This window comes from Chenopodium quinoa, unplaced genomic scaffold (genome assembly GCF_001683475.1).
Source record: "Chenopodium quinoa cultivar QQ74 unplaced genomic scaffold, ASM168347v1, whole genome shotgun sequence".
Classification (NCBI taxonomy): Eukaryota; Viridiplantae; Streptophyta; class Magnoliopsida; order Caryophyllales; family Amaranthaceae; genus Chenopodium; species Chenopodium quinoa.
In genome coordinates, this window is record NW_018743199.1 from 840,997 (window position 1) to 867,722 (window position 26,726).

Here is a 26,726-nt window from a genome sequence, read left to right on the forward strand (position 1 = left end):
TCGGGAGATTTTTTTGTGTTTTGGTTGTAGTGCTCGGTTAATATAGTTGTTGAAGGCATCATTTTCGGCGAAAAGAAAAGGTTGTTCCGCATGTACAATCATTCTCCCAAGTTCATCCCTATCTCTCTCGTAATTGTAAATGAAGCCTTGTGGATGGAATTGAGAAATTTTGGGTTGGGTTGGATCACTAGATGGTCCACTACATTTTTTTGTATGTCTATTAAGGTGTCCCGTCCCTCCTTTGGTATCGGCCGAGAAAATTTTACCACAAGTCCGACACTTGACCTTTTGTCCATTTTTACTTAATTGATAATGTGACCAAACTTCACTCTTTCTTTTGGTTTGAGCAAAATCCTCTTCGGTACACCACTCTAATATGTTAGGATTTTGGGTGTTGGGCATTTGGGTGGATGGTTCACTCGACCCGCAGGCTTGTGTTTGGCTACCTTGGGAAGGAGGAGGAAAAGGAAATTCATGTTGTTGAAATTGGCTTTGTTGAAATTGGGTCCAAGGAGCCATATCATCCATTTGTTCTTGCCCTCCCGTGTTTTGGGGATGAAAGAAAGGGGTGGAAGTGTTTGGAAAGGGCATGTTAGGGGAGGGAAAGGGCATGTTAGGGGGGGCATAGGCATTGAAGTGTTTGGATTTGGTGATTCCCTACGTTTTGACTTGGCTTTTCTAGAGGAGGAGGAAGCGTTCGGGTTTGATGCCATGATTAATTAATAATAATAACAATAAAAGTAACAATAATAATAATAATACAAATAACAATAACAATAACAAAGTAACAATAACAATAATAATAACAATTCACAACAATAATAATAACAATAACAATAAGAATTAGTAAGTAGTTTTTATATAAATTAAATTTTTAAAAATAATTATAATAATAGTAGATTACTTGGATCAATGAGATCCCAGGTAGGAGAGGTTAGGAGCGACGTTGTCCAGAGCCCAAGTCCCGCCTTAGACAGATTTCAACAATCCAAATAACCCACAATTAAAATAGAAAGTAGTTTTTATATAATTAAGTAGTTCCAACTTCCAAGAATATAATAATAATAATAATAATAATAATAATAATAATAATAATAATAATAATAATAATAATAATAATAATAACAAGATTAACAACTAACAATAACAAATTAAAATAAAGTTGAGTTAGATCTTACAATGACGCTTCAATGCTTTCCCAAATTTATAATTTCCCGAATTTATAATTTCCCGAATGTAAATATAACAATTTTTTTTTTGGTAGTAGACTAATAAAGGTAATAATAGTAAAAATGTAAAATTTATAAGAGAGTAGGAATTTTTATTTTTTTTCACAAAAGAGAGCAAGATTGTAGGATTTGTAGGAATTTGAGAATTGAGAATTTGGGACTTGGGAGTAAGAAAATTAGAGAATAAGAGAGAAGAGATAAGTTGATGAATTGTGAAAATTTTGGAGGAAAATATGAGGTATTTATAGGGAATTTGGGTGGGAAAAGGGGTGGAAAACTAGCCGTTTATAGCTGTTGGAAAACGGCCATAAACGACTAGTTTTCCAACGGTAATTTGGCACGGGCCGTGCCGGGCCACCGTGTCGTGCCGCCCGCGTGCCGGCACGGCCCGTGCCCATGTTTAGAAATGAGATTTTAGGGGATACATCTCGGGGTCATACAATGCCGTTTGGAGCCATAGATGATCATTATATGTTGTCATAAATGTTCGTGGTAGGCTTGAGTTAATGAAATCGGTGCAAGTTGTAAACCGGTAAATTGGTCGTTTTAAGGCAAATTGGATGGTTCCACCCAACCAATTGGATTCTCGGAGGGTATCAGGGACCATGGTAAACATTTCGGCAATTTTTATTTCCGGGAGAAAAAAAATTCAAAAAATTCCAAAATAGAAGGCTAATATCCACATTTTTTGAGAAATTTTAGAGATTTTGGCCCGATAAATATTGAAATAATTATAATAAGATCCCATATGAACAACATGACTATGTTATTTCCTACAAAGTAAGGAGCATAAATTAATGATAATCTGAATTTGTGGTCAAAATACTTAAAGTTTAGCCCAAGTTTTTTGTTTTTAATGTATTTATAATTGGGCAGTTTTTAAGAGATAAAGGGGATAGACAGGTTGTGAGATATTCACTATTATATTGGTGGGTTTTATAAATCAGTTTGAGTCAACTTGATTGATTGGGATGCTAATGAGTTGGGTTAAGCAATATGTAATCCTTCTTAATGACGAGTGGTACAAAATGAAAAAATAAAAAACAATCAAAATATATTTTATTCGGTCTTTCAACTTGAGCTTGAGGATTCAGGTTCATTAGTTTTTTAATCATCAATGTTCATAATTTTTGGAGTTTGAGCTTAACCTAGTTCATCTGATCACAAGAAATCTCTCGTGTATCAATCAATTTATTAAGAAGCTAAGCTAAACATGTTAATCTTCTTAGGGCCTATTCTGATTTACTGAACTGAATTGAGCCGAATTAAACTGAACTGAATTGTTTATGAGAGAAGAAAATTAAGAAATGAACTGAATTAGAGATATCGGAAAATATATGTGTGATATATTTTCCGTAGATATCATTTAAGAGAATAATATATTTAATTAGGATATTTATGTTAAGATATTATTTTTAGAATATATCTTTAGGGTTTATGGTTAGACGTATATCTTTTAGGAAGATTGTTTCATATCTTATGAGCTTAGGTTTTGTATAAATACTCAACCTATTGATGAATAATAATCAAACCATTCTATTCTATTTCTCTCTAATTTGTCATGGTATCAAGAGCAGGTTAAATCTTGGGACCGCTCACAAAAATTCCCCCCCCCCTGCCGGTGGGTTAGAAAGTTAAACTCATCGGTGGGATTCAAAATTTTGCTTCCGTTATGCAATATTAATATTTTTTAAATTTTTATTTTTTTGGGTTGGTACACGTATCATATATGTGTATGTGATTTTTTTTTTTGGGAGATTTTTTTTTTTGTGAGTATGTGAGTGGACTTCCTCCACTATAACACATCTTTGGAGATGAAGAAATTAAAAAACGACTCTCTTGTGTCGTGAGACAAGATATATTTGGTTCTCCTTGTGCCGTGAGACAAGGTTTGTGAGTTGATTTGAGCATGATTTTTCTCTTTTGAATTTGAGTTTGGTTTTACTCTGAAAAACTAATAAAAAATTTGAGTGTGGTTTACTCTGAAAGACCAAGAGATTTGAGTGTGGTTTACTCTGAAAGACCAATAAAAGATTTGAGTGTGGTTTACTCTGAAAGACCAATAAAAGATTTGAGTGTGGTTTACTCTGAAAAACCAATATTTGATTGGAGCTCGGTTTTGCTCTAGAAAAACCAAAATTATTATATTTGCAGGTTCGAAAAGAATGACGTTCCTGCTTGATTGATTGATGACTGATGAGTTCGAAAAGATGAACGTTCTCATCATTGAAAAAGAAGAAAAAAAATTGAAGGCGACATCACAAGAGTGTGCATCTCGGTTTCAACAAAGTGAAGAATTTCCAATCGCAACGTTCGTGTTACTGCCGTTACGATTGCGGGAGGGTGTTAGAGATATCGGAAAATATATGTGTGATATATTTTCCGTAGATATCATTTAAGAGAATAATATATTTAATTAGGATATTTATGTTAAAGATATTATTTTGAGAATATATCTTTAGAGTTTATGGTTAGACGTATATCTTTTAAAAAGATTGTTTCCTATCTTATGAGTTTAGGTTTTGTATAAATACTCAACCTATTGATGAATAATAATCAAGCCATTCTATTCTATTTCTCTCTAATTTGTCAACTGAACTAAATTGAACAGATTTGAGCTGAACTGAACTAAATTGAATTGTTTATGAGGGAAAGAAATTAAAAACTAAACTGAACTTAACATAAATTAAGTTGAAGAGAACAACCCCTAAAATAACAAATTAAAATAGTAAATCATATCATTTTCTTGTTTGATTATAGAAAAAAAGAATTTATACTCAAATTACATTTTAACTAGTGGTAAATGTATTAAGTTTAGAACCTTATTTTTTTGGAAAAAAAAAGTGCCGACACAAATACACAATTAAGCAAACAAATAAGTGCCGACACAAATACACATTTAAGCAAACAAATAAGTTAAATGAATGAATAAGTGACGCTAAAAATTATGTGTTTAAAAAGCAGACTCCATAGGTATGCGATTATGTCAACCTAACATATCAAATTATCAATGCAACATTCATTGATCATTAAATCAGTACAGTCATCACTTTGATATATAATGATATGTTATGCATTTAAAAATTAAAAATTAAAAAATTGTCTTAGCCCGTGTTCGAACCGGGGACCTCTAGTGTGTGAGACTAGCGTGATAACCGACTACACCACCCAGACTGACTTGCTAAATACTGTGAAAATTTTATCAGTATAAAAACAAAAGTGAGTTTATACTTTATTAAAATGCCAGAATTTTGTTTGGCAGAGTGGCATTGTGTAATTGTGTTACAGGTCGTTTTACATAAATTAATTAAGTAACAATGGGGAAAATTTGTGTTAGTTATGACCACAATAAAACAATTTGTAAAATAATGAAGATAAGCTGAGGTTGCTTCTGTCCATTTGTCAAATGCATGCAATTTTCCATATTATTAAAGTTTTTTTTTATTATTCTACCAACTACAGAACACCTAGGCTAGATTCTAACAGCTTGATGACAAGCTAATATAAACTACGAGTATAAATAATGAACAAATAATTGGGAGTAATTTATTCATATTTTTCCATTTAAATCAAATCTCATCTATATTAATATCTTGTTTCGGGTTCTTTCTCCATGACTAGTCCACCAAAAACATGGGTCATATGATTCATGTGCATGGTAGCAAATCATCATTGTTCTCGTACGTTGAAGCACAATAGTACGGACATACGAAAGAAAAATGTCATAATTCCACTGTTAAATTAGACCGATTATTTGAAGACCTACTAGAGGCGCCGCGCGTGACATGATACACTATCATCACATAGCAAAAAGTCAACGATGAATACTAATCAATTACGTGCTAAATCAACATAATATAACATTCCTATTTATATATATATACTTCATGAATTGATATTCCTCCTACCACCTTATTCATTTTTTCTCCACTAAAAAAATATGGACATTCTTAGTCCTACACTATTACTCTCCTTTCTCTTCCTCTTCCTTCAACCACCAATCACGGCGGCCAACTCCGCCGTGTACACATCTAAAACCACTTTTTTTTCCGACTACGAAAAAATGATGACTAACCTTAAAATCTTCATTTACCCAACACCTAACCACCAGCAATACGACTCAACTCCTTTCTCTCTTCTTCATAACTCTCTTTTAGCATCTAACTTCCTTACTCACAACCCTAACCAAGCTACTCTCTTCTTCCTACCTTTCCCTCCTTTATCCACGCGCTCCCTCGACCGCCACATCCAGCTCATCCGAACGTCATTCCCTTACTGGAACCGTTCTCTTGGGGCTGACCATTTTTACTTTTCTTGCCAAGGGGTTGGTCCTAGCTCTAGTCGAAACGTGGTTGAGTTAAAGAAGAATGCTATTCAGATCGCGTGTTTTCCTGTACCCGCGCGTGAGTTTATCCCTCACAAAGATGTCACCCTCCCTTCATTCTCCCTTCTACCACGCGCGGTACAAAATGAGGGTGTTCCCACGCGCTTATTAGGGTATTGGAGCTTTGCTGAGGTTCAATCAAGTGTAGAGTTGATCAATGGGTTCAGAAACGATGGTGAGTTTTTGATCGAATTTGAGCCGTCGGATGAAGGGATGTATGTGGAAAGGGTTCAAAATAGTAAGTTTTGTTTGTTTGTTTATGATGTTGAAGGGTTGGAACGATTGAGTGTGGCATTAGCACAAGGATGTGTTCCCGTGGTAATTACAAACCGTCCAATGCAAGATCTACCGTTAATAGATGTTATTAAATGGTCAGAAATTGCAGTGTTTGTGAGTTCGAATATGGGGTCAATTGAATTAAAAAAGGCGTTGATTCACACGTGCGAAGATGGGACGTATGAGAAGATGAGGCAATTGGGTGTAGCGGTGACACAACATTTTGCATGGAATGAGTCGTCACCAAAGCCATACGATGCGTTTCATATGGTGATGTATCAACTATGGGTTAGAAGACATAGCATTAGATATTCTAAGTGGAAGATAATGTGAGTAAACGGCGACTGTATGATGTGACCATGAATCATGAATTCATGATCATATATTTTACCAAACCCCTTAATTAATTGTTATTAATTATAATTAATTAGTTTGGTGGAGTATTGTTTGATTTGTTGTTGGTTGTGGAATATTCTAGGGTAGAAGAATAATGGGGTGGAGAAATAGCTTAGGCATGTGGTGATGGTATAGATTGGCTATAAAGGTTACCTTTGCATTTGAATTTTCTTTTGAATGGCCTAATCTATACTTCTTTAAAAGCAATTGGTACGCTAAACACGTCTCACCAAGTCAATTTAAATTAAAATGTTTTAGTTGCACTATCCACCATATATACATTTTAGTTTTTGTTTGATGATCTATTGGTTACTAGCTATAGCCTATATATGTGTATTTTCAAATATTTCCCTCACATTTTGTTATTATATAAAAAAGGGCATGCCTTTTTTTTTTTTTTTTTTTTTTTAGAAATAAAAAAGGGCATGACTTATCACCTATGTATGGTTGTGAATTGTGATATTTGAGTTATGTGAATTTATTTATTTTTTGGGTGTTAGAGAGCTACAATAGCGGATGATGAGAATCGATTCAAAGATCTCTTGGAATTGGGAGGAGAGTTCTAACCACTTGAGCTATCTATCGCTCTCAATTATATATAAACTAGATGAAGCCCGTGCGATGCACGGGTCGATCTATTTTTTTCTAAAAAATATTTGTTATATTTATGTGATTATATTTGTTATTTTATTAGTTGTACGTAATATATCATTTTCTCCGTATTTGTTTTAAAATAATAGATAAAATTCCTAATCTCAAAAGATAATATTTCGTATTTAATTAATGTAACCATTAAAATCTCATTGGTCAATTATGCTTATGTGGCACTTGAATTATTTATTGGATATAACTATAATTTATAATCTTACGTGACACGTTAACTAATTTTAGGTGGCATAATCCTATTGCAGCGTTTTAAAAATATTAATCATATGTGGCGCTCTAATAATTTTTTAAAAATAAATATCCTACATGGCGCTCTAAAATCTCGGGAAAAAACTCCCCTTTATATATATATATATATATATATATTAGATTATAAGATTTATTTATGATAAATTTATCATATGAAGTGCACGTGAAGATCATCTTATAGGCAAAAATCACTTCCACTTAACACACCAACCATTAGTCCATATTGTCCACCACTAATCTATATAAAAATTTCACGCTCAAATTATTATTAATAATATTAACCTAAATTGATCACATGAGAAATTCCCAACAATAATACGGCACTCAACTCCAACTCCTCCATCAACCATCGTATTAACATCTAGATATTATCATGGTCTTTGCCACACCACAAATCACACACCAACAAAGCGGTTGTAGATCATAACCAATTTGCTTATAGTGATGAATCAAAGGATTGATCCGGTTACTACCTTATTGTCTTACCGCTTTGTCTTAGCCAATATCAATTTTTTCAACTCCTTCCAACTCTCAAACCTTGTATTCCAAAATAAACTCATCTTCTTCAAAAATCTTCCGCTGGCTTGGGCCTTCTTGGAGGAAGAAAAGTCAAATCACGCTTGAATAGATCTAGAGGCAATATATACCACTTGTATTTTCTATCAACTTTTCTAAAATAAAATTGTACTTCATATACAGATCTTAGACTTGACTTATGATCATATTTCACTCGTACTTGTGTCCAAACATCGAATAGACGAATATGCCAAGAAAATGCCATGACATGCTTCAAATGGCAAACTATCAACAAATTACCCTAAAGACGAACTACAACCTCCCATTGCTCCACTTCTTATAACGAGTACGATCTAAGTGGAGTTAAATTCACAAATCATGATTGTCATAAAAACTAGCACGACATCTCTGAATTGTGCCCACCTCAAATAGAATATAGGACATCAATTCAAAGCCACTTTTAACTTTTGTCGTTTAATCAAAAGCAAATCTACGGTTAAAGAACGAAACTTTGTGTTGGGTTGCGGCAGCAGCCACTCTTGTTGCTCACTCCTTTATCTAATTTCATCTCTTTCTCTCTCCTCACCAACCTTCATTCACTCAAATCCTAAAGCTTTCATTCATCATGTCAGCAGGTAACAATTTATAATTTTGATGTAATTTTCATATCATACAAGTTTATTTCTATAATGGGTAATGATATTTCTGCATAACTATGCATTACAATGAAGAATTACATTAAATTTCATCTGGGTTTCTCTAAAAATGCAGTCTTTGATTTAATATGTTCAACTTCAATGAAACTTCCCCTGTTTTTTTTTTTTTTTTTTTTTTTTTTTTTTTTTTTTTTTTTTAATTTCTGGGTTTTTTCAATAAATCGTAGAGGGTGGTGATGGATTGGCGGATCCTAAGCCGTCGCCATATGAGGAGGCAATGAGTGCGCTGTCATCTTTGATTACTACTCGAACTCGTGCTGAGAAGAGCAATAGTGGTGATCGCTTTGAGTTGCTGTTTGATTATATTAAGGTTATATTTCTGTTATTATGCTAATTTTCATATCATTTTATCTTAAATTAGTTGATTATATGATTATATTAAGGTTACATTGTTTTGTTATCATGCCTGATTTACAATTCATTTTTGTCTCAAAATTGATTTTTTTTGGGATTATTAGGGTAATGATGTATATTGGGTTTGGGTGGGATTTCGCAGATATTGGAGTTGGAAGAACCAATTTCTAAGTTGAAGGTTATACATGTGGCTGGCACCAAAGGAAAGGTATTTGTCTTCAATCCTTTTATGTTAATTAGACAATGAATTTGTTAAAAGAACATGTACTTGTCATACACTCATACAGAAACATATCTCCGTGACATATGGAAATGTTGCAATTAATTTGAAACTGAGGGAGTATTTCTGAAGTGATTTCGTATTTGTGGTTTGTTGGGTTACTGAATTGTATAACAAAATGTCATTAAGCAGGCTGCATTGTAGTCTCTCACAAGTCAGCTGTAGGATTATTGATCTTTCTTGTCATTAAGAGAGAAACGATTAACTTGTGTTATAGACAATAAATAATGGTTATTTTATATGTCCATTTGCATAGGGTTCGACTTGTGCTTTTACTGAGTCCATATTACGCAATTATGGCTTCCATACCGGGCTTTTTACATCCCCACACTTAATGGATGTCCGCGAAAGATTTCTATTAGATGGGTAAGTTATAACGTAATTTTTCTTTTCATACACATTAACTGTTCTAAAATTGTATGAAGTTGAGTCATGCTGCACATGTTTATGTTACCTTGTAAATTGACAAGCATAATACCAGCCATTGCCTTATAATTTATAAAATAAGAATTTATTTTTCATTACAAAACTCATCATGTTTTGAGTTCTTTTATATCTTTCATGGCTAATTATATTCTTGTTTGTATGCCATGTTGATTGAGTGCTATCTCTTATTCAATCACTGATTAGCCAAACATGCCTTATTTTGTAGCTTTGTCAATTGTCATCATGAGTGTGGATGAGTATGGATTACAGTGTGAAGTCGCGGGGTGGGGGAGGAATTTATATATGTATCATGGTTTCCTGGAAGAAATGAACTTTTATGAGGATAAGCTGGTACAAAAGGTTCCTTACAAATTCAAGGGCCAAAAAAGTGAGTGACAGTGAGAGCTGTTTTGGGAAAATAAAATACATTAGAGGAGCATATTCTTCATAGAGAAGGCTTTCTATGGAAATAAATATGCTACTGATGTGATTGGTCCAATCAAAAGGCTTACCATAGGGAGGTTTGACAGTTGGAAGGAGTAAATAATCATTCTAAGTTGCTTAAAAGGTTTTTTTTTTCCCCTTTTAATTGTACATTAGGGACATATAGTTCATGGGTTAAGCACTTACTATTGGTTAACATTGGGAATGGTTAAGGAGAATTTTGTGAGGAACTGGTTTTAATCTTTGATATGTTGCAGGACAAATCTCTTTTTCTTGACGGGAGTTTTTGTGATTTTTTATGGATTCTTGATAGACCGGTTGAGTTGATCTTATGTTTCATTTATAGTGCTTTAGCTGTTAATGTCACAATATAAATAGGTAAGAAGATGAGAAATTTTTCATCGATAGTCTTATTACAGTGTTCATAAGAACGCAAGTGGGGTTCTCAGCATTTCAGTAGCCTGGGTTGTTTATATCTTAGCTGTACTTTTTAATGGTGGGTTGACTGCTTTTTGATATGATCTTAGTGACTAAAGTGGTGGAAGAGATTCAAATATTGAAGTTGATTAGGATTTTCATTAATGGTGTTGTTTGGTATGCCATTGATAAGTTAGTTGGGAGAAAAGGTTTTGGAGGTGATAAAGTTGGTGTACTGGGGATTTCTTCATTGGTATTTCATTTATTTCATGTTCATGTGAATTGGGGGGAGGGGAGGGGGGTGGGGGGACACTGGGATTTTGGGTCTGGTCATCAATGTAAGTTTGAGTTAAGAGAAGCCATCCTACGACCTACGGTGATTTTGAAGATTAATGTAATTTAAGTTTAGTTATGGAGGCCTGATTGTTTTAAGGTAAGTAGATCAGGATTCTTAGATCTAGTTTCCTTTCCAAGGCTTTACCTCAAGATAATCATGGATGCTTTCATCTTTATCTGAATTATGATTTTTTTGGCTTATGCTCTTCAAGTAAGTTAAGCTACAAAATTAAGCCAATTCAGATGGTAAGTCGTTTAATGGAAGTTAGTCTCTCCCTTATTTAGGTGTACTTTTTAATATTGGAGAGGTGAGGGGTTTGTCATCCAAGTGTCTTCTACTTTAAGGTCTTTTTGGAATCATGTAGTGCCTAATTCGAAAGATAAGTAACGAACTGACAATTGAAAGTGTAATAGGTTTTAACTTGGAAGAGAAACATCTGCTTTGCCTATAGATTTTCCTTAAAATTTGTACCATTCCTATTCCCCATTTTTTGTGGATGAGTTGGTAAATTTTCCTGCCTTTTTTTCTTACACCATTCCGATGTCCCTGTCCTTGTCTAACTTCCCTTGGACGCCTATAGCCTCCATCTTTGGAGTCTAAGCCTTATGTACCTGAACTTGAATTAATTAGTCATTTGATGGAGAATGTGTTAATTTGGGTTGGATTAGCAAAAAATAAATTAATATCGGCGCTATGCTCTTTCAGCCTATATTTGCTAAAAGAGAATAACATCATTTTGTCTGCTATCACAATCAGAATTATGGAATAGTGTTGCTACTAACTGATTGTTTATATGGCTTCCTGTAGGCATATGTTACTAAGAAAGTAGCCTTTATAGAAGGGCCTCTATAATAGGATGAACTATGAAATGTGTGATTCTTTGTTGATGTGGACAACTCCCTTCTTCTACTCATATTTTCCTCTTTATATTTATGTGAAAGAAACAGGTTCTATTAGCTTAGTAAATGGAGGGTTTTTTTTTTTTTTTTTGGTGTGTGTGCGTGTGTTATTTCACTTGTTATTTAAGCAGTACTCATTCACATTTCCTTCATGAGGCATTGATCTCTTTTGTAGTGCTGAAATATGTCAAGAAAAGTTTTTGGCGTACTTCTGGTGGTGTTATGACAGGCTAAAGGTATCTTTTGAATCTTCTATGGACTGAGTTTGTCATGCCCCTTCTTACATTGTATTCCTCCTTTTCAGTATGTAAAATGGTCTTTAGTTTCATTTATCAGTTTATCAGTTATCTCTTATATAAATTTCTTAGTACTTATTACCATGTCACACTTAGGCGTAAGCTCACTAAGATGATACATGGCTCACTTGATACAATTTCCTTTATATTGATTAGGTGAGTTTATAAAACCTTTTTTAGGTTTTAGCTCAACTTTTCCTTAGCTTGTCATGTTCACCAATTTGCCCTTGCGTTATGTAAAGCTTTTGTTCTGTATTTGTCTTGAATGTTTCTCACCTTGAGCAACCTAGAACATCAGACAAGCTTTAGGACATATACTATTATACAAGTTTTGATTTTTCAATTTTCGATGTAATATTTTACATATGATGTTACTGTGAAGGTTAGGGTGATCAAACTCAAACTCATGTTATGTAAAGGAAAAGTATTCTTGTCACCAAAAAAAAAAAAAAAAAAAAAAAGGAAAAGTATTCATCTCTGAGCAATCATAACAATCATGATATTAGAAGCTGATATCTATCTTTTGGACAAAATGTAATTAACCAAAAATATGCTTCCATTTGCAAATTGTGCTACAGCAATCAGACGGTTTCAGAGAGATATATGTAGACCCACCATTCCCCTAGGTTAACTAATCGCGTGTCTTTTGTGCAAACTTAAGAAAGCAACTTATCTGAGATCATCCTTTCTAACTCCTTGCCTTTTTATACCTGGACTCTTCTGTTAATAGATAACTGGCTGAATGCAATTTTCTCTATTTCTTTTTCTTTTTATTTTTGGGGGTGGGGGAGGAGAGAGGGGAAGTTAACAGATTTCTTAGTCCTCGCAATAATTAACATTGCATATGTTGCACTGCTTCATACACAAAGTGCTTTGTTGTTTGCAAACTTGCAACGGATGACATCTTGAATTCTTGACTATCCTGCAATGCTTTTATAAATCTGATCTCTTCATTCTTCTGTGTCCTCTTTCATATAGGATCTTTGGAGTTAAGGCTGTTTACATTTGACTCTCCTTGCCTTTCTGAGGGTGGGAGTGTCTTTGGATGCATTGGGGTCATGTTGTGTTTTCTCTTCACATTGAAGCAATTTATGTGGTTGTTTTGTGCAGGAAAAAGCTACCGATGACATACCAATGCCTACATATTTCCGCTTCTTAGCTCTTCTTGCCTTCAAGATATTTTCTGCAGTGCAGGTAGATTATGAAACATTATCTAATGTTTATCTCTCTCTTTCTTTTGCTAGTAATATCATCTTAATTTGATAGATAGAATAATATTGCTTAAAGCCTTAAATAACGAGCTAAAATTTGCAGGTTGATGTAGCTATCATGGAGGTTGGGCTGGGTGGAAAGTTTGATGCAACAAATGTGGTGCGATTTATGCTTCATACATCGCATTTAGTGTGTTTATGCTGCTACCACCAATGTTGATCATACATGCTATCATTTTTCAGGTACAGGCACCAATAGTTTGTGGTATATCCTCCCTTGGATTTGATCACATGGAAATACTAGGTCAGTGATTTTGTTCAAGTTTGTAAACATTTGATTCTGTAGATGACACTTATTTAAAATATCCCCAAACTGCTCATGCTAAAGGGTAAAACTTGAATAACAGCTGTTGATAAAATTTTTAGTTTAAGGACTCTGATTTATTCTCATCATGTCTGGTTGGGCTTGAATTTTGCTGGCTAATCACTCAAGGCATCTGCCCAAATGCTTTTGAATGTTCCCCTTGTTGACTGTACATGTCAGATGCTATGTTTGAATCTATTGAAGTGACATTCACAGATGTGCTCTTTTTCAAATTTAATTCCTCCCACTTTTAGCAAGATATCAGTGTTAGCCTCTTGTGGCCTCCAAACATGTATTCCCCCATCTCTTAAAACAATAAAGTAAAGAGATTTGTTCTAAGAGTTCCTCATCTGCATTATTCTCAGTTTCTAACTACCTAATGATTAAAGTATAGTAGTATATTATCTTTATATATATATATATATGCGAACTACTGTTGGTCATATATCTCTATTGAAAAATATAAGAAGTTTTATTGCTGCTGTTCACCCACATTTACGCTACGTAATCTGTTACTATTGGAATTTGAGTCTTTCTGGTTCAGCTTGGATAAATGATAGATCTTTAGGTAAATTATGGCAAAAAAGGAATTATTTTATCATTATTTTAAAACCCATTCAACGGATTCTACTAAGCTGAGTACGGAGATTTTTATGGTAGAATAAGTCAATTGGTCTTTCAAAGTAAAATGATAGAAGATGCAATGATGCATGACATATGTACAAGGTACAACCATAACCTGTTGGGACTTTTGCTGAAGCAGGGCTGAGAATGGTAGGATCCATTCAACTTTTCCCGGAAATAGAGTGAGAAAATTATACTAAATTCACCTCCTAACTACTCTTAGTTTTGTTTAATTTGAGATGGTACTAGTAAAATATCTAGTATAGTAAAATTTGTTTTATTTGATATTACAACGCCTTGCTCTTGGTGGGATCAATATGTACCTACAGCTGTTTTAACAAACTTGCATGATACAACTGTGTGATTGATCATCTTCCTTCCTACTGTTGTTCTTTGGTCTATATGCTCTCCCTTTCCCTTTTCTTATAAAGTCTTTTTTGTTTGACATTGGTGTAGGAAACACTCTTGGACTGATTGCTGGAGAAAAAGCTGGCATTTTCAAGGTGTTCATATGTTTCTTCTCTTTATGAAAGTAGTCATGATTATTTTACTTTTTAGGTGACTTGAGCTGCGAGGAGAATTTCTAAAGCTCTTAACTCCCATTTAATATTCACATATTTCATGTCTAATAAGTTCTATTATTAAGTTTAATGTTAGATAAAATAAGTTACGGATTATTCCCAAAAAAAAAGGGAAGTGAAGGACTAATAAGTTCATGATTAATGAGTTCAGGGATCTATTCTCCCCACCTTATTTCCTCTTATTTTAGGTCTAATAAGTGTAGATGAGATATGTTCATAAAACAAAGTTAAGATTAGTGAAACTCAGATGATCTCTCTCTCTCTCTCTTTCTCTCTCTCTCTCAACAACTTTGAGGTTTTGTTGCAGCAAGGTATTCCTGCTTTTACTGTGCCGCAGCCTGAGGAAGCAATGTCTGTACTTGAAGAAAATGCCTCAAAATTGAATGTGAGTTGAATTGTAATTATTGTTCAAGGAAATTATATTCTTATGTTTATTTCTTGTATATTTTCTTACTATCCTAAAAGGCTTGTCATATTGTTAGAGCAGATTGCAATTTAGAACACTTGTGTTGATACTATGTACCTAGGGGAAAGAAATCTGCAAATTTTATCTTTTTTGTCCTTTTTATTTGAGTCATTATTTAGTGTTATGAAATTAGGCGAAGTCCACTAGTTCTAAGGATTTCTTGCATTTCAACAGAACAGCCAACCTTTATTCTCTCTGTGGTTGCATGTTCCTAGGATCTACATCTTTTTGTAATTTGGCTACGAGTTCAATATACCTGTAAATTTACTAAACCACTTACAATCTTAAGGTATGAAATCGTTTAAGTAGTTCTGCAAATGTGGGTGATTAATCAGCAAAATCTTATTGCAGGTAAATCTTCAAGTAGCCTCTCCATTAGACCCTAACTTGCTAAATGGCTTGCAACTTGGTCTACATGGTGAGCACCAATTTGTAAATGCTGGTCTTGCTGTGTCCTTGTGCTCTACTTGGCTTCAAAGGACTGGACATGTTGAAGTCCCCTACCTTCTAAACACTGTATGTCTGCTTTAATCATGAAATTTGTTAAGTGGCTCAATTTAATTTTGATTCATTAATCAAATTATCTATCTATTTTGGTGTGGATCAGAGCTCCTTGCCTCAGCAATTCATCAAAGGGTTGACAACTGCTAGTCTACAAGGAAGAGCCCAAATTGTCCCTGATCAATATATCAGCACTGAAGGTCATGGAGATTTGGTATTCTATATGGATGGAGCCCATAGTCCAGAAAGCATGGATGTTTGTGGAAAATGGTTTTCGAATGTCATCAAAGAAGATGAGAAACAAGTTAGCTATGTAGAGCATCCACTTTCTGACAATTCAAGCATATCTTTTGAAATGGCACATAGTTTTCACAATTCTGCTTCAAGGAAAAGCTCAACTCAGGTAATGGTATAGAGTTTACAAATCTTCAGTTGTGCAGTTCATTTGAAAATGACTTATGGAAGTTGTGTTGCTACCTGCAAGACATACTGTAGTTTAGGCAGCCTATTCTATTTTTAATTTTGTTTTGGCAGTCGGTAGCCAATGCTACGATTCTGATATTTTATTATTTTCTGCCTGTAGTTTTCTGCTGCATGAAATCATTTCGTGCTTTATGATTAATCAAGTTACATTATTGCTTTGCTTGTTCTAATGGTGTAATAAAAGTCAAACTAGAACTGATCTCCTTATTTATCTAAAAAAAGGGAAGAATATTTAATTAATATGAATTGAGACAAGAAATTTCAGAACATTATTGATACTTTTTGGTGTGTATTATACCTGCCAATGAAAACATGGAAAACTAATTTGCTATTTTCAAACTTGCAGATATTGCTCTTTAATTGTATGTCTGTACGGGATCCCCAGTTGCTTCTACCACGTTTAGTGAAAGCTTGCGCAAGTCATGGTAATAGGTTGATCAAGTCAGTTATCTATTTAATTGCTTATTTACCCTAGCCTATGTGGTATGCGAAATTGCATAATCTGTCTTAACATGCTGAGAGTTCATTTGCCTGCTAGACTGCCTGCATTATTATTTAGGCTTTCTACATTGCTATGACTTGATGGAAGAAACCCCTTTGTATATGTTATTATCTTGTCTAGTAATTGTTGGTATTTTTTTTTTTTTTTTGACATTTTGCTGAGATTAAAGATATTGTAATAGTTAGCTTAATGCTTTGAAATAATAAAAGCATCACTATATTCAGTAATTTAGCTTCTTAATAGATTGTTATAAATTGTCTCCCGTTAATTTTGGAGTAGATTTTTTTTCCTGGTTAAATCACTAAAGCTTATTTTGATGATGATCAGGAGTGCAATTTAAACAGGCGTTCTTCGTTCCAAATATATCAGTATACAACAAGGTCACTACTAATGTGCCACAAACAGCTACACGAGCTGATTTGTCATGGCAGTTAACTCTCCAGAGAGTATGGGAAAGTCTTGTTAATGCGGATAAAGGTGGGATCACCCCTCACATCCACCATCAATTGTCTGATTTTGGCCCTTGTGCTTTATTTTTGTAGACTTGAAACATAATTTGCAAGATATTGTGAGCAAGATAATCAGACAAATAATGAAAAATAAATAATCATTTTCGATTTGGTTGTATTGGACCTATCTGAGTTTTATGAGTTCTTGTATGTGAATTAATGAATCTTTTCAACTGTAGGTGGGTCTGCAAAGGATTCAGAACTCAGTCCTGATGAAGCACAGGATGAAAAGGAGAAGGGTATAATCAGTGGTACAAGCAGCAAAGTCTTTCCGACACTTCCCTTGGCCATCAAATGGCTGAGAGACAATGCCCGACAAAATCAGTCTGTCCGTGTTCAGGTAGAGCAAGTTTTTCTTCTGATAGCATCTTACACTACCTGCTCGAGCATAACTTTTAACTAGTATGAGTTTGTTAATATTTCAGGTTCTAGTAACGGGCTCCCTGCATTTGATTGGGGATGTTTTGAGATTAATAAGGAAATGAAACACAGATGATTAATCTTGGTCCCTTGCATTTGTATTGATTGGAGTCAAAAGGATTTTTAATGGACTCAATAACCAGCTTGAGAAAGCCATCTGAGATACTGCAAAAGCTCACATTTTTAAGAGCAGCCTACTTAACAGTTTCTGGCCAGTCTTTAAAAATTTGCACACTTGACTGTTGACGGGCAAAGATAGCCGTAGCAAGAGACGACTTCTGATGCCCACAAATTTGCTTGCCACAGGGTAATTCTGACCAGGCTAACAATTTCTGGAGCTTTTATATCAGTTAGTATCATTATTTTCTGAATCACCAGAGAAAAAGGAAAGAAAAGGCTGAAGACTTCTCAGTTATCTTTCAATTTTTATGTGTTTGTTTATGTTGTATTTCTGGTGTTGTAATTTTAGTGTTTCATTGATTATGAATCTATATAAGCATGAACATACACACCCAATCTCATCATATTTTATTCGAATCAGTTATCTACTATGCAACTTTGACAAGCTTCCTAGTTTTTCAGCAACATTATTCATTGAACCATGATATGGTTTCAAAAATATGTTTAGTCTTTGGTTCAGAAATCGGCTATACCATGGCAATTAGAGGTCTGAGTATTATCTTTGATTCTTTGGTACAGATTGCCAAGAATGGATGTTTGGTAGATTTACTACTCTATTATGATTGGACCTCAAATAGTAAATCTAATTTTTTCGGGCCAAGCCAAGTTTGGTTGGGTCTACTTGTACTTCGTAATTCTTAATACCGGTAACAATTAGACTTTTACATTTGCTAAATGCACTACTTTGACGGTCCTTATAGTGTGTTATGATGAATAATAAAAAGTTAATATTTTTAATATGCACTTGAATGGAACCAAAAGAATATGCACTTGAATGGAACCAAAAGAATATGCACTTGAAACTAATTTAACATTGACATAATTATGATTATTTTCCTGTATCTCAAGTAAAATTATGTTTAAAGTTAATACATGAATAGGGTAAATCAAAGTATCGCAATTCGCAAATTAACAAATGTAGAAAGTATATCCTTAAGTATAAAGGCTATCCAGCACCATATATCTTGGGAAAGTAGATGAGGAATAGCTGAGGATCGGAGTTACACCCATGACACTTTGAGAGTAAAGTCATTCCCAGTATCAGGAATAACTAATCGAATCTCAGAAAGGTCACACAAGTATGGAACACCTTTTCATTAGGTTTGTTTGGTGGTTTTACCAACTTAACTCCAGCAGTCCAGCACTGATGCTATCTTTGGTCTCTAGATGGACAGGATCATCAGCGGCCATGAGTGCCCGGGAAGCTTTTCATAGTTCTTTGTAGACCTTACATTATGGCCCAAATCACAGCTGATATTTATTTACATCAGTCTCAAACAACCAACACTGATATATTTTGAAATTTCACACATTAGAATAATTCAACTAAACTCATTGCACGAGGTGAAATTGCGAATTCACAGGGGCTTTGATTTATCAAGCCAACTCACATTACACAAGTTCTCTAATGGGTCTATCTTTAATGAAATAATGACCCACAAATGAAGCTAAGAGCTGCCACTACACATATACAAGAAACTGAATTATGGTATTAGCACCATCAGGCATTGGCGAGAAGAAGAGCCTACGTGAGGATTTCATTATTTTGATGACTGCATCCTTCTAACCCAAAACCTCAGTCACTGGTCACCAAAGTTGCAGGAGCCATAGCAACTTCCATGTACTCAATAACCAGCAAGTCTATTACTTGTGCCTTCATGTAAGTTCTTCCATCAACTAGAATGCAGAGAAAGGCAATAAGTACTGGCAACATAAAATACTGATAGAATATATGTTGAGATATTCTTGTCATAGGTTTATAGGTTGGATATATTTTGAGAATATTGTATATTTATCTATTGAGTTTTCCTAAGTAAAATAGGACTCACTCTTATTACCCTATTTATATCAATCAATGGAATCAACTCCAATTTGAGGAGTTTCACATAATCTAACAAACACCAGCTGAGTAGCTGTGGGCATGCAGTTAAAAATTATGCGAATAATAACACCTACATCAATCATAAAAAATGAAATAAAGACGAGGAAGGGGCAAAATTAATTCGTAATTTTCACACATATAACATCAATTCTCAGAATTCATTCTATCCTCTAGCTTCATAAATCAATCAGATGAAAATCCTTTCATACACAACTTATTCATGAAGAGAATAGGTTGTATAGGCTAAATGATAGAAACATAGTGTTCATACCTCAAACCTAAAATCTCAACTCTTACAGATTACAGAAAGAGAAGAAAAATAAACATAGAATACTACTGTATAACACAGAAACAATCATGGTTCTAGCACGGAGATTACTCTTCAAATTTCAATAAAAAAAGAAAGTTAAGGACTAGCACGGAAATTACTCTCCAAGTCTCCATAGTTCAGAAAAATAAGCAATTATACTCTTCATAGTTAAAGACTAGCACAGAAATTACTTTCTCTTCCTCTTGGTACCTTTTCCAAATTAAGATATAAAAAAAATTATAATGACTACTCAACTATCACACTAAAAAATGCATTGCTGTTATTAAGAGCTCAATTAACTATAAGCCTGAATTCTCAACCATAAGAATTCAGGAACCTAATCCAAAAACTTTGAATTTAGCTTGCTCAAGATCCTCCATTAAAATGCAAATGAAAAGTACAATGTTGTTATTTGCAATCCAAACAGAATAAAAAATAAAAATAACAAAACACCACCAACAGCTGTCTAAAGAATTCTCAACTATGCATAATTATGAAGTATAAAATCACATATTCCTCATGATCAATCAACCATTTGCCATGGAAAAAGTTCCCAACGACCATAGTAGATGCTTTCAGCTTTTAGTGAACAGTTACAGGTGCATTACACACTACAGTACAGACTATTTTTAAAGCACAAAGAATGCAATATGATGACATTAAATGCATATTTATAAGAAACTTCAGCTACATGCATGCGTTAGTCAAAAAATAAAAGAAGTTGTAATTTGAATTTGCAAGAGCACAGAGACCAGGAGAATGAATAAATTTCAAATTTTAATAGAAAAAGAAAGTTAACGAGCACATACGGAATTAAAACAGTAGAGATGACAGTGGCCTTAGACTTCTATATTTCTGATACATCTTCTAAGGTCCAAACTTTCTTCCAGCAAATTTTAACAATGACAAGCTGGTGCAGCTTTCCTCCATGAGAAGAGAATAGCAGTTCCCAAATGTCAATAACTTGTTTAACTTCTAATTTGGTCCATGTTTTGCAACTCCCAGATGTCAATAACTTGTTTAACTCACTATTAAGGAACAAAGGGAGTAAAGTTGGAAAACCATACATTTGGTTAAAAGAGTTCAGAATTCTCAGTTGGTAGTATAGATGACTTTCAAGTTTAAACATAGATTGGCGATAAGCATCTCACGAAACTACAGAAAAACAATTAAGAGAAAGCATGGTCATGACTCATAAGGCCAACAGTGAGGACTTCAAGACCATCACATGTTAGGTACCAGACTACCAGCACCCAAATATTAAAACAAACAGTAGCAGGGTAATAGAGTAAAAAGGAAATGCCACTACATAAAACCCAGGTATGATACCAAATATACATTTTCAGTATAAAAAGTATGGAAATGAGACTTAAGACCACCTAATTCAAGGTACAGAAAGACGTACCCTATCAGACCAAAGGTACCATAAGTCCATAATTATGCAGGAATCACATTTTTGTCGACATCAAAAATTTATTCTTCTTCTCTGCTGGCTTGAGAATTTGAAAAGAGCACATCAGATTCTCATCAACACTCATCATCGCTCCAGCATTATCAAATTCACCACAATAATTTGGGGCTGAGAATATAGTAACCAGCTGCCTATCTGCAAAGAATTCATATCCATCTTCTACCACCTAAAACCAGCAAAACCTTTGAGCAAGACAGCATTTTGACTATCAGGAAAAAAAAAACGGACTATCCAAAAAGAAAAGGCGAAAAACCTGATGTGCGCGGCAGACTAGATCCAAATCATGCTTTGTCAAGAATTCCGACACCTTATCAGCACCGAAGGTGTAGGAAACCCCTCTATCATTCATTGCCCATCCCTTAGCATCGTGACCAGGATCTGCCCAGAGCAAATCACAAAGCAGACCAGTATCAGGTACAGCAGTAGGGCGAGGTAAGCTTCTAATTTGGTCCATGTTTTGCAGGTCTGGAGAAAGTCCACCGTGCATGCACAATATTTTATCATCTATTAACGCAGCAACTGGGAGACAATTGAAGCAATCTGTGAATGTCTTCCAAAGTCTCACATTAAACCGTCTCTTGCATTCATCATAAAATCCGTATATCCGATTAATGGAAGCACACTCGTGATTTCCTCTAAGAAGGAAAAAGTTCTCAGGATACTTGATTTTGTAGGCAAGCAGAAGACAAATCGTCTCAAGACTTTGCCTGCCACGATCAACATAATCCCCCAGAAATAGATAATTTGCTTGGGGAGGCAAACCACCATACTCAAAAAGCCTTAACAAATCACTGTACTGCCCATGAATATCACCTAATATGAAATACCAAAAGTTAGGCATGCAAAAAAAAAAAAAAAGTACTTTTCAAAGTTAATGAAGATAAATTTCAAAATAAACCAGACAAGAAGTGCTTTCCCAAACAATTTCCCAAAAATCCAGGGCCCAAAGATAAATAAAGGTACACAGGAAAATAGCACATATACAAGGAAGTATAGTACTCCCTCCGTTTCGCATTAACGGTAGCTTGGCTCATAATTTAAGAAAATTATAGACTAGGCTTATAATAGAAAGTATTGGGGTTGGTAGGATAGAGAAATAATAAAATATTTGTGAAAATGGGGTTAGTAGGAGAGAGAAATTATAAAATAATGGTAGGTTCTTTCCAAATATAGTAGTGTTGCAACTACTATGAAACAGTCGAAAATGGAAAGTGTTGCAACTAATGCGAAACGGAGGGAGTAAAGAAATACAAAGCAATCCTACAATGCTAAACACTACAACATGCTACTTTGTGACATGAACTGCCCAAACAACCTTCTTAATCTCTCACCATATTCCAACAGTTTCAAATGACCATCCCTCTAGAATTGATTTGTCCAATTCGAGTGTTTTCTTAGTTAATAAATACATATTAAATCAACTTTCCTTTTGTCTGATCCACAATGCCACAACACGGTGAAATCCGGCCCGATATTAAAGTCCTTAACTACTCCGTATCGTGAAAATCTAACAGTATGCAACCCTTATGATCCATATCATTTTTAGAAAACTTAAACAATCTAATTCATAAATACATTATACAAAGCTGCAACTATCCACATGAAAAAAAATTTAAAAAAAAAAAAAAAACTTTCTTGCATTTTCAATAAAAGGTAATGCATTCCATATGATCCTTAGGGAAAAACAAAATTCCAATAAAAATCACTTTTTCCTCCACCATTGGACATCTCACTGCCTTACCCTTAAAACCGTGAAAACAAAGTGACCCTAACTCTTTTGAAAAATTACAGCAGATATTGTATTAGTACCGTTCTCAGGTAGGAACTAATATCAGCAAAGCTCCGTCAAATTAAATGCTCCTTTTCTAGATCTAACCATCTTTACACACAAACCCCTCCACCTAGAAGTCTAGAACCCCAATTTTCTCAGTAAACCTTGCACATCATTTTACATTATCAAAATGCCACAAACCCAAATATCCAATGCAGTCTCTCTCCCAAATTAACTCAACAAAACAACATTTCAGACACAAATAAACAAATCAACACTTCATCATTTCAGCATAAACAAGTAAAACAACCCAGAAAACCTCCTTCAAATTGATAAATACTTAAAATAAAAAATCAAATGTAGATTAAACAAACCACCAAAACCTAAAATTAAACCCTAAAATTACACCAAATTAACCAAAAACATCAATTGCAAAGATTAAAAAAAAAAGGGGGGGGGGGGAAATACCGCAAATCTTGATGGGGGCTTGAAGTTCGAGAAGATTAGGTTGATTAATGAAGATTTCACGAGCAGCAACGCAAAGCTGACGGATCTCAGTCTCCGACAATTGGACCTGTTTTCCAGGACGAGCAAGACGAACCTCCAAAAGGCGTCTGATAATGTCGTCTAATACAGTAGGGTCCATACTTCCTTGACCTTGATTGCCTACTTGCGTCGCCATTTTTATCAAAGAAGAGAAGAATTTGAGCTTTTTTGATTGAAATCGATTGTGAAAACTGAAACCCTAGAAATTTGAAAGGGGGAAAAGGGTGAAAGAGGAGATAGAGAGAGAGCGCACTTGCACTTTCTCCCTCGCGCTGAGAGAGAAAGACGAAAGAGAGAAAAGTATTTGATTGATTAATAAAAAAAAAAAAAAAAATTGATATTTTTATTTTTATTAGTTGTAATTATTGTTGTTGTTATTTATCTGAAATTCTTAACTCTCATGTGTTGTGATTTGTGTGGGATTATGAGTGGGTCCTTTTGGCCTTTTATCATTTATTGGAATATTTTCAAATCTTAAATGTGGGAAGGTACTTTTGATTTTGATGGATAATAGTATTTTTGCAAATTTTAATGATTTAGTATGAGACGTGTTGATGTAAAATTTTAGTGACAAGTTCCTATAAATTGATGTTACAATCACATGCATGTATGATGTATGATATATATATATAAGTTCTCATGAAAATGTAATTATATGATGATACGACCATCATATCCCAGATTCCCAGCACATTGCATGGCTATCGAAATGCCTACAAAAACCGTGTGATCGCATGTGCATGCTACGTACTTGTCTTTGGCCCATCCATTAGTTTACATGTTTGGGAATTAATCTTAAAAACAATTCACAAACTTCATATCTGGTACTTTCTTTTTTTTTTTTTTTTTTTTTTTAAATATCTATATTTTGTGTGTGGCAAAGATCATCTTATAGTTATAAAACAATGCCATGTTATAGCTACAAAATATTCGATCAATCATAATCTCAATCTTAATTGAGCTTCAAACCACATAAAGTCCTATTGAGCAATTGTCAACTAATAGTCATGATTTGGCCTTTAAATAGTACGTAGAAAAAAAGTGAGAAAATAAATATTAGTAATATTAATAAGAAAAACCCACCTTGTTGCAAGAAAACATTATATAGAGTGTACAATGTTTATTAATTTTATTTTAAAAAAAAAATTAAAGGGCCGGTTGCAACAAAAAAAAAATGAATTGAAGGGGTTTTTTTTTTGGATAGAAAAATAAAGGTGGTGTATTACAAAGAAAATACTGCATGGAATGTCCACTAATTTTTTACCCTTATGCATTTATTGTTTTATTAGGTAATTTTCCTTAGGATCTATTCACATTTAATGAACTGAGCTAAAATAAACTGAACTCGGCTGAAATGAATATTTTATGAGAGAGAGAACTTAAAAGCTGAACTGAACTGATTGGAGCTGAACTGAAGTGAAGTGATTGGAACTGAACTGAATTGAAATGAACATAATTGAAATTAAGTAAATGTGAACAGACCCTTAGATTTAACGTGTTTTAGTAAAATAGTTGAGTATGTACTACATAATAATGTTTGCACACCCAAATATACATCATATATAAGCCGGTTTAACTACTTGTCTTTCCTTTAAAAGAAAAAGTTATCCTTGTACTATGTAGAAGTAGGACTCACAAAAACGCGGAACATTTTTATTAGAGTGCCCACTAATTATACTATCTAGATATTTGTTTGATGGCTTATGGTTGTGAATTTGTAAAGCAAGTGCATGTCTAAAAACATGTTATTGATTTCTAAATCCATAAACATGCAACATAGCCTACATAGTACATAGGAGAATTAATTTTGTACAACGTTAGTTGACCTAATAAAAAGATCCTAAATCAACGGTTACAACACATGAAAGAACAATACACCTAAAATAGATAGTTGTAACATCAAAGAGACAACGTCAAAGGTACAAAACTCACCACTCATGTAATCATAGAGTTTATGCAACTGGAAATTTAAATCTTTAAATTCAGATATCCAACGAATATAATCCCAAGAAGCATCATAATATACCTGAATTGTGTTAATAAAGCTAGACATTTTTATAAAGTTGATAAAATAAAGTTAAAGCTTGTACACTAGCTGTAACAATTGATCTAATTACTACGTCTATATTACGTATACAATCAAGTTTAATATATGATAAAAGAAAAAGAAGAAAAAAAAAGATGCAAAACTGTAAAATTTAAAAGTCCTGCCAAAAGTACTGCAAATTTAAAGAAGAAGAAGGTGATATGTATAAATAATTAGAAGGCAAAATTCTGTTTGATTGTTATAGATTAAAAATAACGATTTAGGAAACTTTCTTACGCCAAAGAATAATTATCTTATAGTAGTGATTAAATTACTACTGTAAATCTGTAATAATATATAAGTACAATTTGATTTTATTGGTTTGTCAGAGGCTCAAATCAAAAGTAAAAGTAGATTTTGGAAATTTAATGTTTGTATAAACAATTTGTAACGATCAGTTGGATGATGCATAAAGTCACATAATGTACATGTTTATGCCTCTTATCTTTTTATCGCTCTTTTTTTTATCGTTTCTTTGATTGTAGAATTTTTTATGCTAGTATGATTATGAATGTTGTTTGAAAGATTGATTTTATCTTGTACTTTGCATTTCCCTATAGTAGCACGCACCACGCAAATTAAGCTAATTATTGAGAGGATTTTCGGAAAATATTGTCACTTCATTAATGTTAGATTATATGTTGATTAAAATGCTATTGGGGCCTGTTTTCTTTGGCTTAATTTCAATTCAGTTCAATTTAGCTCTAATCAGTTTAGTTTAGTAAATCAGAACAGACCCTTGGTATGATATTAGAGTAAGCGGGTGTGAAATATTCGAGACGAGATCATCATTGTATTTCATATACAAGTAGTTTATAGTTTGGATAAGTTGTTATCATTTGTGCCCTTTGAATGTTTAGTCAATGAAAGCCCTTATTTTCTACCAAACTATAATTTGTACATCATTTTTCTTTGATCTTTCCTCTGTTTTCTT

At 33.8% G+C, this 26,726-nt stretch overlaps 3 protein-coding genes and 1 non-coding gene across 4 annotated transcripts; 2 read left to right on the forward strand and 2 right to left on the reverse strand.

The window, feature by feature from the left end:
• Positions 1 to 4,329: 4,329 nt before the first annotated feature.
• On the reverse strand, positions 4,330 to 4,403 carry TRNAV-CAC. Its single transcript has one exon. It is a non-coding gene; the product is annotated as a tRNA-Val (tRNA).
• Positions 4,404 to 5,107: 704 nt separating this feature from the next.
• On the forward strand, positions 5,108 to 6,642 carry LOC110733342 (probable glycosyltransferase At5g03795). Its single transcript, XM_021913371.1, has one exon. The coding sequence runs from the start codon at positions 5,170 to 5,172 to the stop codon at positions 6,220 to 6,222; it is 1,053 nt and encodes a 350-aa protein (XP_021769063.1). The 5' UTR covers positions 5,108 to 5,169; the 3' UTR covers positions 6,223 to 6,642.
• Positions 6,643 to 8,185: 1,543 nt separating this feature from the next.
• On the forward strand, positions 8,186 to 18,165 carry LOC110733344 (folylpolyglutamate synthase-like). Its single transcript, XM_021913372.1, has 16 exons — positions 8,186 to 8,351; positions 8,600 to 8,742; positions 8,929 to 8,994; positions 9,323 to 9,432; positions 11,765 to 11,825; positions 12,996 to 13,079; positions 13,200 to 13,256; positions 13,340 to 13,400; positions 14,541 to 14,587; positions 14,973 to 15,050; positions 15,483 to 15,647; positions 15,739 to 16,035; positions 16,462 to 16,540; positions 16,945 to 17,094; positions 17,306 to 17,466; positions 17,552 to 18,165. The coding sequence occupies exons 1-16, from the start codon at positions 8,342 to 8,344 to the stop codon at positions 17,609 to 17,611; spliced, it is 1,629 nt and encodes a 542-aa protein (XP_021769064.1). The 5' UTR covers positions 8,186 to 8,341; the 3' UTR covers positions 17,612 to 18,165.
• Positions 18,166 to 18,946: 781 nt separating this feature from the next.
• LOC110733345 (serine/threonine-protein phosphatase PP1-like) lies at positions 18,947 to 23,842 on the reverse strand. Its single transcript, XM_021913373.1, has 4 exons — positions 23,629 to 23,842; positions 21,643 to 22,202; positions 21,324 to 21,555; positions 18,947 to 19,403 (listed from the first exon to the last, which is right to left on the reverse strand). Exons 1-3 carry the CDS (start codon positions 23,840 to 23,842, stop codon positions 21,367 to 21,369), a joined length of 963 nt encoding a protein of 320 aa, XP_021769065.1. The 3' UTR covers positions 18,947 to 19,403; positions 21,324 to 21,366.
• Between the last annotated feature and the right edge of the window lie 2,884 nt (positions 23,843 to 26,726).

Bases quoted from the DNA above. Each gene is read 5' to 3' on its own strand.
- LOC110733342 (XM_021913371.1), top strand. From the start codon at position 5,170: ATGGACATTCTTAGTCCTACACTATTACTCTCCTTTCTCTTCCTCTTC.
- LOC110733344 (XM_021913372.1), top strand. The intron at 11,826-12,995 runs GTATCTTTTGAA...TGTTTTGTGCAG, and splicing joins GGTGTTATGACAGGCTAAAG to GAAAAAGCTACCGATGACAT. The intron at 13,401-14,540 runs GTCAGTGATTTT...ACATTGGTGTAG, and splicing joins TGATCACATGGAAATACTAG to GAAACACTCTTGGACTGATT.
- LOC110733345 (XM_021913373.1), bottom strand. From the start codon at position 23,842: ATGGCGACGCAAGTAGGCAATCAAGGTCAAGGAAGTATGGACCCTACT. The intron at 22,203-23,628 runs GTATTTCCCCCC...ATTTCATATTAG, and splicing joins AGCCCCCATCAAGATTTGCG to GTGATATTCATGGGCAGTAC. The intron at 21,556-21,642 runs GTTTTTCGCCTT...TGCTGGTTTTAG, and splicing joins TAGTCTGCCGCGCACATCAG to GTGGTAGAAGATGGATATGA.